At 37.2% G+C, this 19,293-nt stretch overlaps 1 protein-coding gene across 1 annotated transcript in view; it reads left to right on the top strand.

Moving 5' to 3' along the window:
• The window catches only part of DNAJC1 (DnaJ heat shock protein family (Hsp40) member C1), a 106,462-nt gene that overhangs the window by 76,061 nt on the left and 11,108 nt on the right, over window positions 1-19,293 (top strand). Inside the window, exon 9 of the mRNA XM_051802443.1 lies at window positions 15,436-15,555. Coding sequence (XP_051658403.1) covers window positions 15,436-15,555 — 120 coding nt within the window. The remainder of the gene's footprint in view (window positions 1-15,435; window positions 15,556-19,293) is intronic.

Genomic DNA, 19,293 nt, shown 5'->3' with positions numbered 1-19,293 from the left:
CATGTTCCAGACAAACCAATTAAAATCTGATTAGATTCAGCATCTTACCTTCTTTCACAGTGTTTAGTACTGCTGCTTTCCTCTTCTTTTCTTCCTGAGGCCATGGCTGTAGTGAGCTTTGGTGAAATTCATTTATAGAAATTGCCAGAAACTATAATCTAGGGTAAACTCCAGCAACTAAAAATAAACTGAACAGTGTGAGAGGTGGTTTTTCTGGTGTTTTTTTCCCCCAGCAAATATAAATACATAATCCTGCCTTGCAAGGAATGATATAATACTACTGACATAAGCATTTTACCACTTCAGAATTTTCAGAGAATCTCAGTCTCTGACATGAATGGTACATTTTCAAATGGCCACAAGTTATGAGAAGAAAAATCTGTGCACATGAGAAAAGGCTAACTTTAATTTTTAATTACCCCAGACTTTGTGGTTATATTTGGGAATTTGACAGGCAAGTTCAATGTTTATATGTTTAACTAGTTTAACTGGTGCTGCCCTTATTTTCAATTACATGTATCCTATTTCATGATAATTAACAATTTTGAAATTTGGGATTCTTTTGGAAGTGCTCTACTTGAGGTTGTCATCACAGATCTGTGTTTTATGAATGCACGAAAACTTCTCAGATTTCTCCCCCCCCTTCATTTTTACTTGACAACTTAGACTATTGGAAAACAGAACTGAAAATTGAGTTTAGTGTGGGCCATGTTCATGACATTTTCAAGGTAGTCCATTTAGGGCCCTAAATGCATATATTGATTCTGATTCTTCCAGGCATAATCTGCTGAGACACTAGATTTTTTTTTCCTTTCCTTTTCGATTTTTCCTCCTTCATAGCCAAAATTCATGGTTGCCTTAAGCCATTCAAAACATCTGTTGTCAGCTAGTTACCATTCTCTGGTTTTTTTGCTACCACAGTGAACTTGTATACTGAAACTAAATCTCTACATTTTGGTATTTTTTGCATAGCCAAATTTTATCATATTTGGACATCATGTCCATTTGGAGAAGAGTCTGAATTTTTCCTTTGGGTTTTAGCATACTGATAGACCTGACTTAGTGAGTCATACTCAGGATAGTGCTGTGTTCCACAGTATGTGCATTTCGGGGATGCAAAGTACTTCCTGTATTTGACTTAAAAATTAAAAGATCAGAATACCTGGGTATTAGAGCAAGATTGCTAGTAAAAGAATTTAGTTTGTCTGGTGTGGAAGGAAGGATGTTATTTAGACATTATCTGTAGTGATGAAATGTTTCTGAGGGAGGCAGTTGAAACTATATTATGAAGGAAGGCAAGGGAAACAAAAAAACCCTGATTTTTTTGTAAGCTATTTAAGGGTAGTGAAGGTAAGAGAAACAGTTTGTCAGCAACAGACCAATGTAAAAAACCTCTACAAAACCCAGACAAATTCAAAACTTATTTAGATAAGATCTCTATCTTAGGATAAAATGTGCCAGGAAGCATGACAGAAAAGCTGGACAACAGAGAGGGAAGAAGAGGACAGCACTGCAGAGCAGTCAGTCAGCAGGATTAGCTGTGTAATAATATCTTGTTCATTATGACACCATTACAGGATGGTTTGGTGCAGTCAATGGTTTTTAATACCATACATTAATGTTTTCAAAATATCCATAACATGACACATTGCACTGAAGTGGATAAAAGAAGATTTACAGCCTGATGCTGTTAAATATTTCACATTTGCTTAGTCTACCTAGTATTTCATGAGACAAATAATAACCTTGCAAGGAGAAACACTCCTTATACGGATAAAGACTGATCATATGCTTTAATGTATCTTCATGCTTTTGGGCTCATCTTCTCCAGTGAATTTGGCATGGCTAAAGATTTTTAATGTATCAAGTAATTATGAAAAAAGTTGCCACCTGCAATCTGTGGAGGACTTAACTGCCCTAAGCACTTCTTTACTGAAGTTTGTGGAAGTTATGAAATTCTTCTCCTGAAAATTTCATTCATTTACCTATGTACTGTAGACGACTTGCAATTTCATGTTCTTTTCAAACTGCATTTAAGCATCCAAATAGAGTGGTGTTTAAAGAGAGAATTAAATTAAAAACATTTATTCCCTTTCTTTGAGAATTGGTCTCCACATTAATGTATCACAGGCCAAACCTAATTACCTATTCAACCTATAGTTTATTTGATCTGCATGCCTGAGTGTCCTACAATCAAATTTACTGAAGAGCTTCTCACTTTTTTTCTGCATTAAAACAATTGCCTTGAAGCAGCTAACAATTAAAAAATAAATGAGTTAACACTTTCTGCTAAGTGCTACCATTTAAGTTGTAATATGCAATTAAAAACTACATTTTAATTTCTGTTCAATTACATTGACTTAAATAGTAATTTTAGTGTTATATTTATGAACCATTTAATTGACATTTTTCTTCTGGCATGTGTGATGCAAAAGTAGATTTGATTTTGAGAATGTGGTAAGAAATAACCTTTTCCCCCCCATGGTTTGCTGTAATGACAAGGAAAAAAAGACAGAATTACCTGTGTTTTGTGTAAATATGACAGAACAATTTAATTTCAAGAGCCATAAAAATATGTTGCAATTCAAATTATTTTTCATGTTTTTGAAAACTACCTACTTTGTAAGGAGGAATACTTAGATTGCTTTATGATAATGTAGGTGGTATTTGAAACACCCACACATGTATTTGGTTGTATAAATAGCTATAGGTCAAAGAAAGCTTTGTATTAAATCTAGAATCAAAACCTGAAGTGGGAAAACATGTATTTTAGAGCAGTGCCCTTTTTCAGGTGTGTATTGCTAGAGACTAGCTAAAGCTAGTTTTGGCTTTAGCTCCTTCTTTTAGAAAGAAAACAGTGTATGAGTTGATGCATTGCAAACAATTAGTTAATGTATTTTTATGTTAATACTAGAGGGAACTTGCTATGGAAGAAGGTCCTTATTAGAATGGATTAAGAGTTTCTTTTCCCGTCTGAGCCCAAGTCCCTCCAGTCCTTTTAGCATGCTGAAAATCACCTTTGAAGCATTGTCCAGATTAAATTTACAGTAAATGAATACCTGAGTGCTCACATCCCACTTCTGTGTGTGGAACTGTTCTGTTCATGTAACTGGCTGTAGGAGTGTGAACAGGATCAGAAAACCATTCATGATTAAGTAAATCTATCTCTTTTTATATCACTTGCAGTTGATGAGCTTCCAGCTTACATATAAATTGAAAGTTTCACACACTTTATTTAATGCCATCCCAATTGTATTACCAGATTCATAAAGTTCTTAAGACGTGCCAATCTTTGCAAAGAACCAGAATTTTAAAATACCATTTCTTTTTCTGGTGTTCAGTCCTGTATCTTAGGACTGGAGTGAACATTAGGACATCTAGTTGTGTTTCCTTCTGTTTAAGAAGTTCAGGTATTGCAGTGATCTGTGCCTCGATTAGATGCTGAATATATCTCGTTTTGGTGAGGACACAGAAACTTTGCTACCAAGAAGAGTATTCCCCCATGTAATGCTCACCCTGAAACACTCCAAACCATGCGCTGCTTGATCACTCATGAAGTGTCACCCCTCATGGCATAGGAAGGATGACCTCTGAAAACAAAACTCAAATTTACTAGAAGTGCAACAGCAGATTATAGGAAGCTGTGCCTCTGTGTGAGTGTTGTGACTGCACGGAGGAGTTACAGGATTTTGGATGCCTTTCTACACTGAGTTTGATAGATACCTTTTTTTCCCTCAAACCATGTAGACTTTTAAGAAGTGTAACTTTGAAAAACGTTTTTATCTTCATTAAAGATTTCCTAATCAATAAATGGCTTATACTTTCACCCAAATTTAACTGTCTAACAGGGCTTTGTGGCTCAGGATACAAGAATGGGTACAGGTGTGAGCATCTCTCTTGAACATCAGGAAATGCCCTTTTACTGTGAGAGTGACAGACCACTGGCACAGGTTGCCCGGAGAGGTTTGTCTCCCTCCTTGGAGACAGATATTCAAAAACTGTCTGGTCATGGTCATTAAAAACTTAGCTAAGATTCTTAGCTCTGGGTGGCCCTGCTTGAGCCAAGTGTTGGACCAGGTGACCTCCAGAGGTGCCTTCCAACCTCAGCCACCCTATGATTCTGTACTGTACTAAGTGGTGTGCATTTACTCAATGACTTTAATCCTGTTCTCAAACAATGCAAGGGTGATACCAGTTTTAATTGACTAGAAGAAATTATACAGAGAGAAACATCTTATTCATCAGATATGTTATGTCCTATATCTTCCTGATCAAGGAAAACGGAAATAGAAATGATTGTTCAATACATCTCTCATTAAAGAAAACTATGAGTAGAAACTTCATTAGTTAATTAATTTAGGCTTCTGATACTATTTGAGGACTGTGTAGGGAGTAATTGTTCTTTAACTTTAAATGAGGACACTTACAATCTAGTAACTTTTTTCTTGGTTTTGTGTCCTTTTCATATATGTTCATTTTATCTGTGTTTTATGGAATTGCCATTTTTATCTGTAATATCTTTGAACCTTTGTGATCGTGAAAGGGCTTCAGCATTTAAGTGAAGGCAACCAATATGTTCTACCATTTAAAAGAGGTGACAATAACATCTTTAGAACGTAAACATCCATGGAAGATTTTGCTTTTTTATAAGCTAGTCAAAAACAGAAAAAAATGTGAATAATTTTTTTCAGAAGTACCTAAATCACTGAGGGAGTAACTTGTTATTAAAATTATCATTAGTTGGTGTAGGAAATTCAGCCAATTTGTTACATTATACCAATAGATACTAATTTTTTAATATTTATTTCTTCTGGAGGTAGATCTGCAGACTGTTGTATTACTAGCAGAGTTTTACTTTAAATCTGGTATTTGTGCTGTTGTAACCAACAGCAGCAATTGTAGATGCTGGTAATCTTCTGTTCATGTCATTTTGAGTGGAGATCACCAAAGAATTCTTCCCCAAAACTTTTCCTAGCTACAAGCCTTTTATTTTGGTACTTCATAATTCTTTGGTGGGTTTACTGAGGCTGGCTGCCAGGTCCCTACCCAGCCACTGTTTCACTCCGTACTCTCAACTCTCTATATTTTATGAAGGAGAAAATAACATGAAAAAGCTGGTAGGTTGAGGTAAAGGCATGGAGATCAACTCATCAATTGCTGTCACAGGCAAAACAGACTTGACTTGGGAAAAATTAATTTATTGCCAGATAAAATAGAGTTGGATCATGAGAAATAAAGATAAAACCTAGAAAACCTCCCTCCCACTCCTAGTGAAGGCTCAACTTTGCTCCTTTCCCAATTCCTCTACCTACCCCCAGTGGCACAGAGGGTATGGGATATCAGGCATTTGGTCAGTCTGTAATAGTTCCTCACTGCCACTCATTCCCTCTCACACTTTCCCTGCTTGTGTGGGTCCTCTGCAGGCTGCAGTCCTTCAGGGTAAACCTGCTCCACTGTGGGTCCTCCGTGCACTGTGGGTCCTTCAGGGTGTATCCACTTGCTCCAGTGTGGGGTCCTCCACAGGCTGCAGTGTGGATATCTGCTCCATGGAGTAGACTCCCAGGCTGCCAGGGAGCCTGTGCTGTGCTGCCTGGAGTACCTCCTCCCCCTCTTTCTCCCAGCTTGGTATCTGCAGGGCTGTTTCTCACATTTTCCCCCAGACTGCTGTGCAGCACTTGGCCCTTTCTTCAATACATTCCCAGAGGTGCCTGGCAGCTTGGCTGATGGCTCCATTGTGTCCTGCAGTGGAGCTACTGGAGCCAGCCATGTCCTCACATCTTTCCACAGGGGCTGCCTTGGCTACCAAAATGCTGCCCACAGTCAGCTGATAAAAAAATGCTCACTTTTCTATATATTTCTAAATATATATTTAAAGATTTTTACAATTTAATACTCAAGTGTTTTCATTCTTTTTACCTTCCCTGTTTTTCCAAGGTGGTAAAGCTTTAACCAGATTATTATTTCATATCAATGGCTAGGCATTAACAAGTCATTATTTTAGAGCAATTTCAGCTCTGTTGACCAGAAAATATTTTTATTGAAGTAACATAGGGATGTTTTTTGAGGTGTTCTTGTTCTGCAAAACTTGAAAACTGTGGTTTAGCATTGCCTTACTCTACACATTATTGATGATGTAATTGGAGCACTTTTAAAGACAGTATTAAAAACTGCTCTGGGCTCTGAATTCTTGAAGTAGGAATAAATAATGAGTAGGAAGGGGGAGGAAAAAGCAGCTCTGAAAGGCTTTTTGTAATTTGGGGATTTACGTGAAAAAAAAGATGTAAAATAGACATAAAGAAAATCTGTAGAAATGACTGAAGGGTTGGAAATGGTATCTTACTGATACTCAGAGAGTGACCTTCATGAGAGAAAATACTTGTTATTAAAGTTTTGCTTGGTCTGGGAGGAAGACACGGAAAAGTTAAGGGTTAGAAGTGAAAACCAGAGACGTTGGAATGAATGTAGTGTGGTAGCAATCATCTTGTGAGTATACAGCACATGTTGTACTTCATTTTTAAGTCATTGTTTGCCACCCTTTCTGTCAGATGACTGATTAATATTATTTTTTGAGTATCTGTAACTTTCTGAATATAGTCATAACTTAAAAAAATTGTCTTACTGTTTCATGTAGCTGGTTCTTAACTTGATTTATATTTAATTCTCCTTCTCCTTCCATGATTTTTGTCTGTTTGAACAGAAATTTTTCAGTCTTAAGGTATGGCTTATTTTAAATCTAGGAATAGCCTGGCAGCACCATGTAATGCTGCTGAAGGTGGTGGTGGGAGAATCTATTATTCACTTCATACTGAGGTTAAGTAAGGGATACATATATATATATTCATATAGAGGCACATCTTAGGAATGAGGAAGTCCTTTTGGACCTGCATTATCTGTGAAATGTACTCATAAGTAAGTATTTTAGTTGATGTTTCTGAATAGATTGCAAATGGTTTTGTTTTCCAAAAAAACATACAAGGCCTGTTTTATTGATATTATATGGTTATGGACATATTTGCATTTTGGTTTCTAATATGCCAAAACTCTCAAAATAAACTTGGATTTTTTATTTTATGTCTTTTTAATGCTTACAGATAATTTGTTGACATGCAGTTAGGATGGGCTAACATACTGCTTGAAGGTAAAAAAATTGTCAGAATTGTAAATAATCAATATAATAGCCAGTGGAAGAATCTCAAATATAACCATTTTACTGGAATTAAGTTATTCTTGTCTCAGACTGAGAAGTGAGGGGGTGAGGGTAGTGAAGAGCTTCAGAAAGGGAAAGACTTATGCACATCCAAAGTAAGGTAAGCCCAAGAACAAAAAATTACTTCCCCCAAGGGTTTTGTTGAAATATTGGATGATCAAAATATAAAGCATTTTCAAGAAGATGCTAGGACCAAAAATCCCTTTCACTCATGTTTACTACAAGGAAGTTTATGGAGTTTTTGACATCCTATATTGAAGACCACAAAGTGTTTTAGATTCAAGCATTCATCTGAGGATGATAAATAACAAATTGCTTGGAACAATGGTCTTCACCATTCGTTGACCTAAAAAGAACTCTAATATCAAACGCATTTAATACTGCTGTTAATATTTTAGCAATTACTTTAATGAGCCTTGAAATGAAGGATAGAAATAGGATACCAATTTTTGAGCTTCCTTGAGGATTCTGGGAAGTACAGACTGGTTGGTATGAATTCCATACTGGGTAATTTTTTAAGTTATTAAATGAATGGTACTATTAGAAGAACCAATTAAAAATAATAGTAAGAAGTCAGTGGGAATTTAAAGAAAAGTTATGCCTTACTTTTAGAGCTTTACAATGCACTTGGATTTTATAAAACTTTTGACAGGTTCTGTCAGCAAGACTTCTGTAGAGACAAAGTAATGTTAAGGTGGAAGATCTTTAGAGTAATGCTTGTCAAGAATAGGAAACATATATTTTGGTTATTGCAGAATGTCACTAGAAGAGTATCATGTATGTCTGCAGGGAACTGGTATGTACTGGAAATGGTCTATAGTGCAGTGAATTACAAGAGATAACACGGAATTATTCAAGGAAGCACTAATTGAAATGTCTGTGGAATTCCCACTCTCAAACAGGCAAGGTCTAGAAAAATCTCTCCAAGGAGTTCTGTCTTTTCCTACTGCAGAAAAATTGTCCTCAGCTGTGTGTTTAGAAAGTAAAGAAATGACATGGCTTACTAGTAGTGGGGTTTTTGTTGGTTTTTATTTTTGGTGGGTGTTTTGCCTTCTCCCTCCTATATTATTTCTGGAGCTGTAGAGCAGGGCAGAACTATGGGATAGAGAAATAAAAAGGCAGCAGGCTATGGTAAGTGGGAAACTGAATGTGTGTAGAAAGCCAGCTTATGATGTTGATTAAGAGCAAATATGGGATGAGGAGAGCGGACAACTTCATCATTGGCTTTGTAACAGAAATGGATTCAACTTCACACTTAGGAAATCCCTAGTCTGGGCTGGGAGCAGCTGTGAGGGAAAGAATCTCTCTGTCCTAAAACATTTGCTGCTGGATGTGGTAGAAGACCTGATACTGAGGCGGATGAAACTTCACACTTCTGTTCTTAGATTCTCTTTCTTCTCTAAGAGCTGATGTCTACTTATGTATATTGTTTAATATTTTAATGCTTTTAATGGCAAAGACATTCCTGTCTGAGGAATAGTATAAACAAAAAATTATTATGGTTAGGTTATTATTTTGACAACTCTATAAGAGAGGACAATTACTTGTATCTTCATATTTACATACAGTTGCTTTGAAAAATTCTAAAATATTTTTCTTTTAAACCTGTGTTTATGTATTGTTTAATATTAAATTATTCAAGTTACTGGGACCAGAATATATGCAACCAAGAGTTCAAAGAAAATTTAAGGATTAAATAATTCAATTAACTGTTTCTTTTCTTGGGTGTCTGAGAATTGGAATGGGAAATGTTGGTTTCTGTGTATTTATTGTCAGTGGAACTCGTGGACCTTTACAGGCCTGTATATCTAACATCTCTTTAGAGAAAACTAACAAAAAACTGATATAAAGAGTAGAAATTGTGAGCACCAGGTCACTCCACCTGTGTGGAGTCCTGAACACTGCTTCTACTATGGGAAGACCTGCCTTAAACCCTCTGGGCTTCGTAGAAAGATTAAAAAAATATGCAGGGAGAAGGTGATCTCATTGGTAAACCAATGAAATGTTAGAAGTTGTTAAGAAAAGAATAGAGAGCCAAGTGGAAGAGTTCTTACTCTGCTGTATAATTTAAGATTAATCCTGCTCTGTGCAGTCTGGTAGGTCATTTCAAAGCGGTGGGTTATGATGGAAAAAGGCATCATTATGCATGACATGGCTTTTACATGAGAAACAGCTGAGTAGATTAGGACTCTCTAGCTGGGAAGAGACATCTTACAGGAGAATACTATGGAGGGATATTTTGAACAAAGTTGTAAGTGACGTGGAAGTCAGGACATGGAGACTATTTGGATGTGATTCTCTCAAAGGCAAGAGGCAGGTGTCATTAAAGCTAGCAGGAACCAGGTTCAAAAACACAAAATAAGCGGGTGCCTTGTATAATGAGTAGCAGATGTGTGCAACTCCTCATGAACATGAAGTTGCAAATCCAGAGAGTTTACACAGTTTCACAAGAGACTGGAAAAATCTTTGAAAGACAGATTCATTGAGATAGATAAATTTAAATAGATAAAATATATCAGTCTAGAGAAATTGCCTATTGCCTGAGCTGAAAATAATTGGTGTCCAGGAAAATATTAGGGGAAGCATAGGTAACCTATATGCTTGCCTTTGTCTTACTCTTGTATGTGCATATGGTCCCTGTTATTTCAGAGCAGGATGGGACTGTTTATGATAAACGTAACCTTTCTTGTTATCACAAAGTTTGCTGCTGCTGCACTCCCTGAGCACAAATGATGAGCTTACTGGCCTGCTTTGGCCATTACTCTGAAACAGCTTAGCTGTCCTTGTTTTTGTTGGCTTACTTAATAAAAACAGTGCTAGTGGAAGTTGGATTTAAGTAAGAGCTTTGAAGGACCAAAGGGTTATATGAACATGTGGCTTTGAATATAAGTTCGGATCATTAATATCCTTTAGCAGATCTTGAGAGCTTCACAAGAGATCTTTAGAACTGTGGCAGACCCTTTGTGTTCAGCAACAGCTGGATCCCAGTGCCAAATGGGACTTGATAAAACAAGACTTGATAAAACAAGACTGACTTCAGAATTCTTATAGGTAAACCAAGAAACTGTAAGAATATAGAAGAATATTGTAATAAAAATACATTATGAGCAAGAAATTGCATCAGGAAAACTTTTACATTCTGTTCCTTAGTTATTGGATAGAAGCACCACCATCTTGTAGGTTAAATATTTCCTGTTTCGCAAAATTGTCCAGGGTTTTACTAGGACCCTTGGTCTAGAAATATTTGGACAGGTATTTCTAAATAAATGCTGCCTCATGTTTTATTTGCAAGATCGTGGACTAGATGTGCTCAAATCAGTGAACCACCAAAATTAGATGAAGTGTAGCATACAGTTCTAGCTAGATTGAAACTTTAGCCAAACTTCCCTACAAAAGTGAATTTAATTGAATCTTCAGTATACTGATGACAGGAAGAAATGACCTAAAGCTAAAATTTAGTCTAAAAAAATGAAATTATCTCATATTGTCAAGGCACTGTAAATGACTCTAAAAGTTTCCTTATAAACTCTCAAATACCAGTCACTTTCCAATTTTATCAATAAAAGTATATATATAATATATAGTTTTATACTTGTTAATGTTAACAGATCTAAATGAGTCAGACTTTTCCTGAAAAGAAATGCTTTGTTATCTAAAAATTTGTTTTTAATGTAATTGAAATTAATGTCGCTCATATTTTAAAAAATCCTAATAGTGTAAAATTGTCATGCTGAATGAAGTGGGATGGAATTGCTAAGTGCAGATGCACATGTAAGAGTGATGCTAAACAATAAGCCACATTGATGTTCCTTTCCTATAGAAAGGTGCATAGTGGTTTGTGTGAACTAATCCTTCAGCATTGCCAGCTATGCACACTAAACCGTGTTAAAGGATTATTGCTTATGGGAATGGTATGAAACTTTTATATCTACACTTGTAGCTTATTTTCATTTTAAAGACTGTAGACCATAACTCTGTACTTTTAATTTTATATTCAGTATGGGGAGTTAATCCCAGAGTGGGGCTTTTTTGATGCAAAATCTGAATGCTTGTATAGTAACAACAGCTGTCCCCTCACCATGTGGTGTCTTCCATTGCTTTACTGTAGAGATGAATTTTGGCCCAGTGTTTCAGTAATATTGGACACACATGGTTTTAGGTGACAAAGCAGTATGTTTATGCATTCATTTGACTCTCACAGTTACAGTTGGCTACAGATTAGAACAGGGAGAATACATTCACACCATGACCACCCTCATAGCTGCTTGTAGTAGTTGGATCACAGTAGGTGCTGTTGCATCTAAAGACACAATTAACTGTTGCTGAGGAATTGCAAATTCACAAAAGCTCTTTTACAGCTTTTGCTGTTGGGAGTTCATTTTCTAAAAGCTTTTTCAAAGATTTTCCAAATTTATAAGTGTTTTAGGTCTTCACATTCTAAAATTATTGTCAGCTTGAAATAAGATTAAGAAGTTGATATTTTAATGTAGCTAATGAATTGTTGTGCTGTGAATTAGCTGTGTAATTAACTACAGATATGCAGAATGATTGTAGTTTTTGTCCATTATTTAGGAAGATAACCTTAGGAGTTCTGTAATATTTACAAATGGGTAGTAAAATTTTGAGCACAAAATTGTGAACTTACAAAAAAAGTCTGAAAATAAAACTTACCAGAAAGCTTCCAACATATGTATATCACTGAAAAGATCATCTTGATTTCCATGTGTAATTGCTTAGATATGCTTTGGATATGGTAAGAGAATGCACTTAAAAAAAAAAAAGGAGAAAAAACTCCCCCAAACCAACAACCCCTCCCATGTTTTAGTACAAATTAAATAGAAAATTACAGTAAACTGCATATTAAGGCTAATTATGAGGTATGAAATTTGACTAATTTTTAAACAAAAGGCTTTTAACCAAAACTCATAGAAGAATTCATTATTTAAATTACAGTGATAAAATTTTTATAAGTAGAACATTAAGTACTGCAAATCTTTCTTTTAAAAATAATATAAAATATCTACATGGAGTATAATATAATAAACGTATGGAGTATATCAACTTGTTTAAAATAGTAAAATTAATAAGGTTATTGTGCAATTGAAAGATTTTCTGTGTATTTATCATTTCTTATGGAGGCTGGAGTGTAATTATATAATGCATGTAATGAATGTGCAAGATTTCTCACATACACACACATTGTTTAAGCATCTTATGTTTGAAGCATCATAGATAATTAATTTTATTCTTATATTAAAAACTATGAATGTTTGAGGCTTTCAGCATTTAATAAAGGACTACATGGATCCAAACCAGGACGATTGATAAAATCCTTGCTACTATTGGCTATTATTTACTGTCTTTTAAGTGGCAGGTTGTATTTATGCCAATTTATCTGCTTCAGGGAACACTCTTGATAGCAGAACAAAGTGAATAAAAGTAGTTTGCTTTGCAAATGAATGCAAATGGTGAAGCCTTTCGGGAAGCCCTTTAACAGGAGCAATGCACTTTGATTATGAGTGAAGCTGCCATTTGGACATGGTGAAAAGAGCACGCTTGAACCATTGATTGAGGGAGACAGTAAAAAGTCAGGAAGGGCCCCGTTAAGCTTGCAGTGCGGCAGGCGGATGTCAGTGTGGTTAGAGCACAGTGGGAGAATGACAGGCAGGATTAGTGTCAGGGAGAAGCTTTGCTGTAGTTGTGGAGATGGTCCCTGGGGTCACTCACCTCTGACTGTTGTTCTGTGCTGATGGCTCTGTAATGCAAACCGCTTGATATGTGCCTGTTCATTATCGGAAATAGTGATTAGAAGAGGTATGTCATAAAGAGTTCCTTAAAAATAAATAAAATGGCAAACTAGTGATGGTAATGAAGATTTGGCTCTGTGGTCATTGCCAAAGATGCTGCAAATGTCAAAGACGGTTACTGTGTCTTGCCTTCTGAGGCAAGCACGATTTCATGCCTTAAACTGCTCTAATTGTGTATTCCTTGCTTTGTTCACTTTTATTTGGCCGTTATGAAGACAGTTATTGTTAGCAGATTGGCATGTAGTTAGAGCAAAACATTTTTATATCTGTTGGTTATTGGTTGGTAGGAGCATCCGGTTTGGTTTTGTGGCATAACTGCATTTTAGGGACGGGGGTGGGTTGTTTTTAATAGTCTTAATGCAATTTAAGAATCATTTTAGATTTCATTCCTGGATCGTGCCAGAGTTCTAAAACACTGGATGATAACAGTGACAAAAAGCTAAGATGACTGTTCTGTTTTATTTAGAGGCTTTTTTTAGTATGTAAAAATTGAGATATTTTGTCTTTGCTGAAAAAATATTACATATCCAATTAAATGCCTAAAACTTTATGTCTTAAACTGTGATTTAATCATGGAATCATGGAATCTCATAGGTTGGAAAAGACCTTTAGGATCATTGAATCCAGCTGTTAATCCAGCACTGCCAAGTCCTCCACTAAACCATGTCCCTAAGTGTCACATCCAGATGTCTTTTAAATACCTTCAGAGATGGTGATTCCACCACTTCCCTGGGCAGCCTGTTCCAGTGTTTGAAAACCCATTTGATGAAGAAACTTTTCCTAATATCTAATGTAAAGCTCCCCTGGTACAACTTGAGGCCATTTACTCTGATTCTATACTTTGTTACCTGGGAGAAGAGACTGACCCCCACCTCACCACAACCTCCTACCTCAAGTAGTTGTAGAGAGCAATAAGGTCTCCCCTCAGCCTCCTTTTCTCCAGGCTGAACACCCCCAGCTCCCTCAGCTGCTCCTCATCAGATTTGTGCTCCAGACCCTTCACCAACTTTGTTGCCCTTCTCAGGACACGCTCCAGCACCTCAGTGTCCTTCTTGTAGTGAGGGGCCCAAAACTCAACACAGGATTGGAGGTGCAGCCTCAGCAGTGCCGAGTACAGAGGGAAAATCACTGTCCTGGTCCTGCTGGCCACACTATTGCTGATACAGGCCAGGATGCCACTGGCCTTCTTGGCCCCTGGGCACTGCTGGCTCATGTTCAGCTGCTGTTGACCAGCACCCCCAGGTGCTTTTCTGCTGGGCAGCTTTCCAGCCACTCTTCCCCCAGCCTGTAGAGTTGCACAGGGTTGTTGTGACCCAAGGGCAGGACCTGGCACTTGGCCTTGTTGAACCTCCTACCATTGGCCTCTTCCCATCGATCCAGCCTGTCCGGATCCCTTTGTCGAGCCTTCTTGCCCACCAGCAGATCAAACATTCCCACTGATCTTGGTGTGTCTGTAAAGTGACTGAGGGTGCCCTCGATTCCCTTGTCCAGATCATCAGTAAAGATGTTAAACAGGACTGGCCCCAACACTGATCCCTGGGGAACACCCCCGGTGACCAGGTGCCAGCTGGATGTAACTCCATTCACCAACGCTCTGGGCCCGGCCATCCAGACAGTTTTTTAGCCAGTGAAGAGCACACCCAGCCAAGCCATGAGCAGCCAGTTTCTCCAGGAGATGCTGTGGGAAACGATGCCAAAGGCTTTCCTGAAGTCCAGGTAGACACATCCACAATGTTTCCCTCATCCACTTGGCAGGTCACTCTGTCACAGAAGGAGATCAGGTTGCTCAAGCAGGATCTGCCTTTCACAAACCCAGGCTGGCTGAGTCTGATCCCCTGTTTGTCCTGCACATGCTGTGTGATGGCACTCCAGTTGATCTGCTCCATGACCTTCCCTGGCACCCAGGTCAGACTGACAGGCCTGGGGTTCCCTGGATCTTCCTTCTGGCCTTTCCTGTAGATGAGCATCACATTTTGTAACCCTCTGTCCGCTGGGACCTCTGCAGTGAGCCAGGGCTGCTGGTAAAATGGTTGAAGGGACCTCTGCAGTGAGGACTTCCTCCCACTCCCTTATACCCTTGGATGGATCCCGTCCAACCCCATGGGCTTGTGTGTGTCTGAGTGGTGCGGCAGGTCACTGGCCATTTTCCTTTGGATTATGGAGTCTTCACTGCACTCTGTGTTTCTGTATTCCAGCTCAGAGAAATTAAATGTGTTAGTCTACATACTACACACAATGCATTTTTTGAGTGTTCAGGATTTTCAGCAGAGGGAGAAAGTACACAGTTGTTTTGTTTTGGGTTTGGTTTTTTTTTTTAATATATTAGATTAATTTGTTTAAAGAGATTTTTTTTCAGTATATTACCTTGCAAATATTTGTCCAATATCCCAGTGTAATGAATGTTTTACAAATGTTTTACAGGCACCTGAATGGACAGAGGAGGACCTAAGCCAGCTGACAAGAAGTATGGTTAAGTTCCCAGGGGGGACCCCCGGTCGATGGGAAAAGATTGCTCACGAATTGGGTCGATCAGTGGCAGATGTGAGTTCACTCAGATTTGCATTGTGTAGAGGATGACAAACCAGAACAAGACAGGCAGTGTAGAAGGCAGACATATATGGGGGCCGACATTGTCTTTTGAGAGAAGCTACAATCCTTTTAGGACCTGGAAGTGAACCATTAACTAACTATGCAAGAAGCAGATGTCAGCCAGTCTCTCCCTCCACAATTAACAGCTGTAACTGATCGGCTGGATGGGGGATTCTGGTGCTTACAAACTTCAGCTACTGCAACCCAGTAACAGAAAACAATATGCTGCAGGTTTTGTAGCAACCTCCTTTCACTGCAAGTGAATGTTTGTGTGACTTGGTTAAAGATTACATTTCTGTTTCAAGCCAGTCCTTAAAAAATGCATATGAGCTCATGGTGTTTAGACAGGTGGTTTCCATTAATTAAACTGAAATATCTTTGCAAATTTTAAAACGAGTAATACATATGATACTATTTCACTGCCTTTTTCAGGATTATGGCACGCTTAATAATTATATCATGTAAAAATGATTAATGTCCTTGTTAATTCATATTTTATAGTATTGTACCAGATATCAAAGCAAGCTTGTACTTACGGATTTTAAGTGTTATGATCTTAAAACCCTTAGGGGCTAGGCTGTAAAAGACTTTTCCTTTCCAAGCAATAGATCACAAGAACATGATGTAGTGTCTGCTGAGGACCATTTGAAAGCCCTTTCAGCTGACCCTATTTTATAGCCTCTGTAGGGGTTAATGAGAATAATGTTTAAATCTGTTGATGTACATTTTGAGATGAGATGTTCTTTATTATATTTCAGAAACTATCTTAAATAATGGGAAACAAAGTCACTGGCTAGAGTGACATGTAACCTCTTACAGCCTCCTGGGAAATTTGTGTACTTAAATTTTTTTTTCCTCATTGATATAATTACAAAAAGATATTTTTAGAAGTTACTTTTAAAGTTTTAATGCATCTATACAGTTCTGTTACATATACCAAAAAGTAAGCCATTTGCATTCTAATTTTAGAACAACATGTTATTTGCAAAAAAAGTGTATGTAAGCAAGAAGTTACTAACCTGCTAATGCAATGAAATTAAGGGTTTTAAGGTTTATTCTGATTAGTATTGTTTATTATATTTCTTGAAGTATTCATTCTACTGAACTGGAATGATTTTATTTAAAAGATGCAACATTTCACTGAGCAGATATTAACAGCAAAAATATTTGATATGTGTTGGTAGTGTGCAGTGTGCATGGGAAAGATCTTTTGGGATTGGTTTGGAAAATCTGGTTAATTACCTTGATACAGATAATACAGACATGTGGAATGGTTCCACATATACCCATCACAAAACTAATGCTGTCTTAGCATTGCCTTTTGCACCCATTGTCAGCTTTATTCCTTGACTTGGGTGTAAAAACACTCTTTATTAAGAATCCTTTGCATAATATATTTGGCTGCCATAGTTGCAAACATCCAGTACTGGCAAGAAAAAACAAAGCTCACTTGCTTCTTCAAGTAGGTGAGAGGTCTTCAACAACATGTTCTTTTGTTTCAGTGAGTTGGAAAGAGAAATGAAAGAGATGTGATTGTTCTAAGAGTTGTCATTTTCTTGTATGAAAAAAGGAATTTTCAAGGATTTTTCTGTGTAGAGAAAGGTCTGAGTGTAGTCCTTTTTACTTTCAGTGACCTCCAGCTATATGATTAATGTGTTCTCCACACAAGTTTTTACTTCTCTAAAATTTCTGACTGCTGATAATGCAAGGTCAGCTTTCCAACACAAACTGCATTAGAGTTTCTGCTATGTTTATCATCACATAGCACAGAGTTGCAGCCATTAGGTATTAAGAGGAAACAGAAACAAAAGCTTCATGAAAACATTTTGGATCTCAGACTGTTACTGCATCAATACTAGAAACGTTGAAACTGCAAACTACTTCAGATATATCCATTCAGCTGTTGAACAAGATGTACAATTTATCCTTTTTATTTGTTGAAGGTGACATAGAATAGCATCTAAATTAGCAGCAAGGATTCTTATTTGTTTGGGCATTACCAGAGTTGAATAAGAAATGTTATGTTAAAGCTGCAGGAAAAATTTCTGGGTTTGTTAAACTTTGAGCACAGTAAAAGAGGTGTTTGCATGTGCAGGCAGCATTTGCTGCCCAAACAACTGCTCACAGTTTCCTTTGGGAGCAGTGCAAGGAGATAAGTGTTGGTGTACGAGGCGCTGTTTTGAAATAGTTTGTGCAGCAGAGTTTGGGAATCCTTTGCTTACAACTGATTTAACAAGAGTCAAGCCAGAGAGAATTTGAAGTATGTATTATCTAGCAAATGCACTAAATCCTAAAAAAAAAAGAAAAACATTCCAGGGCAAATTTGAATTTGTTTTTCCGACATTTGCTAATACAGAAAATACTTTTTAAAAAAATTGAGATCACTTTCTTCTCGTTTCTTCTCCTGTAAAGCATCAAGAGCAGTAAGGGTTGGTTTTCCTTTCACACTTAAGAGAACTATAATAGAAAGGACTGAGAAGGTACAATGTGCTTGTTTCCATGTGATTTTAAGCATTCAAACCCTTTTTAACAGTAGATTAGCTAAACAGGTGTTAATAAAAACAGCTCAAAGTAATCCAGTCCAAAATAATGTCTCCGTTGTTGCTTCTATCTCAAAGCTTTCTTTTCCAGCAAAATAAAGGTTAGAAAAATATCTCAATACTTTCTGAAGAATAAGCAGAAACCATTCATATATACTAGAAGAGAATCAGTGAGATTCACTCCCTCTAACCACCTCAAAGAAATTCTATTTTAAATTGTCTTAAACTCCTTCTTTTTCTAAAGAAATAAATTCCTGTGTCCAACTACCTTCATTCCCACTGGCAATTTTTAAGCAGTGTGAAGTGACTTGAGGAGAGTGTTCCTGGCTTTTCTGAACTTTTCAACTTCATGGTGTTGTTTTAACTTACTACATCCTTAGTTTGTGACTAGTTTTCAGTATTGCGCTTAAACATGTCATTTGATAGGAGTCCAGATGAGAATAAAGAGAATAATAGGTTCCTAAAATGCTACCTACAAGGAAAGATTGTGAAGGAATTAATGTTATTGAACTGAAAAAATATGAACTGAGGATGTAAGCATTCAACTACATGAAAAGTATAATGAGGAAGGGTCTTGTGCACTGTATTACTTTTGGAGGGCAAAATTTTATCCCAGGCTTCAGAGTTAGAAACTGAGGCAAAGAATTACAATGGAGATGATAAAGCAGTGGAATAGGCTGCTATGGAGTCTCTGTATTTGCAGGTCTTAAAGAACAGGTTACACAAACATCTGCAAGAAACAACATCAGTGTAGTGGTTCTGCCTGAGGTGAGGTCCTTCTCTTCATATGATCTGTGATTACACTAGCAAGTGCAAGCTATCTGGGAGGAAAGGGGGAGGAAACAAACTCTCCCCTACAATTGGAAGCATGTGTGAACTCACTTTTCAAAATGTAAAATTAAAGCCAGATAGTCACCATAGTTGGTTTGTAATCCCTGCATATAACTTAGCTTGACTTCTGAAATTCAGTAATTCCTAATAAAGTGTTCTTTCATGTTTTTTTCTTTTCTACTAGTATTCAAATTGGCATTTTGTAGACATTTAAGTTTGCTAACTGTTATTTCCCAAAATACAGCCCAAATAAGGATTACTGTAAGGCCCATTATATGGGTATGTCTACAAGATTCCCCATCCAAACCTGTACCTCCAC

Source organism: Manacus candei, unplaced genomic scaffold (assembly GCF_025592945.1).
Source record: "Manacus candei isolate 608988 ecotype Guabito, Panama unplaced genomic scaffold, ASM2559294v1 h1tg000056l, whole genome shotgun sequence".
NCBI lineage: Eukaryota > Metazoa > Chordata > Aves > Passeriformes > Pipridae > Manacus > Manacus candei.
Note: the sequence above shows the minus strand (reverse complement) of the source record. Positions and strands in the feature narration are given on the sequence as shown.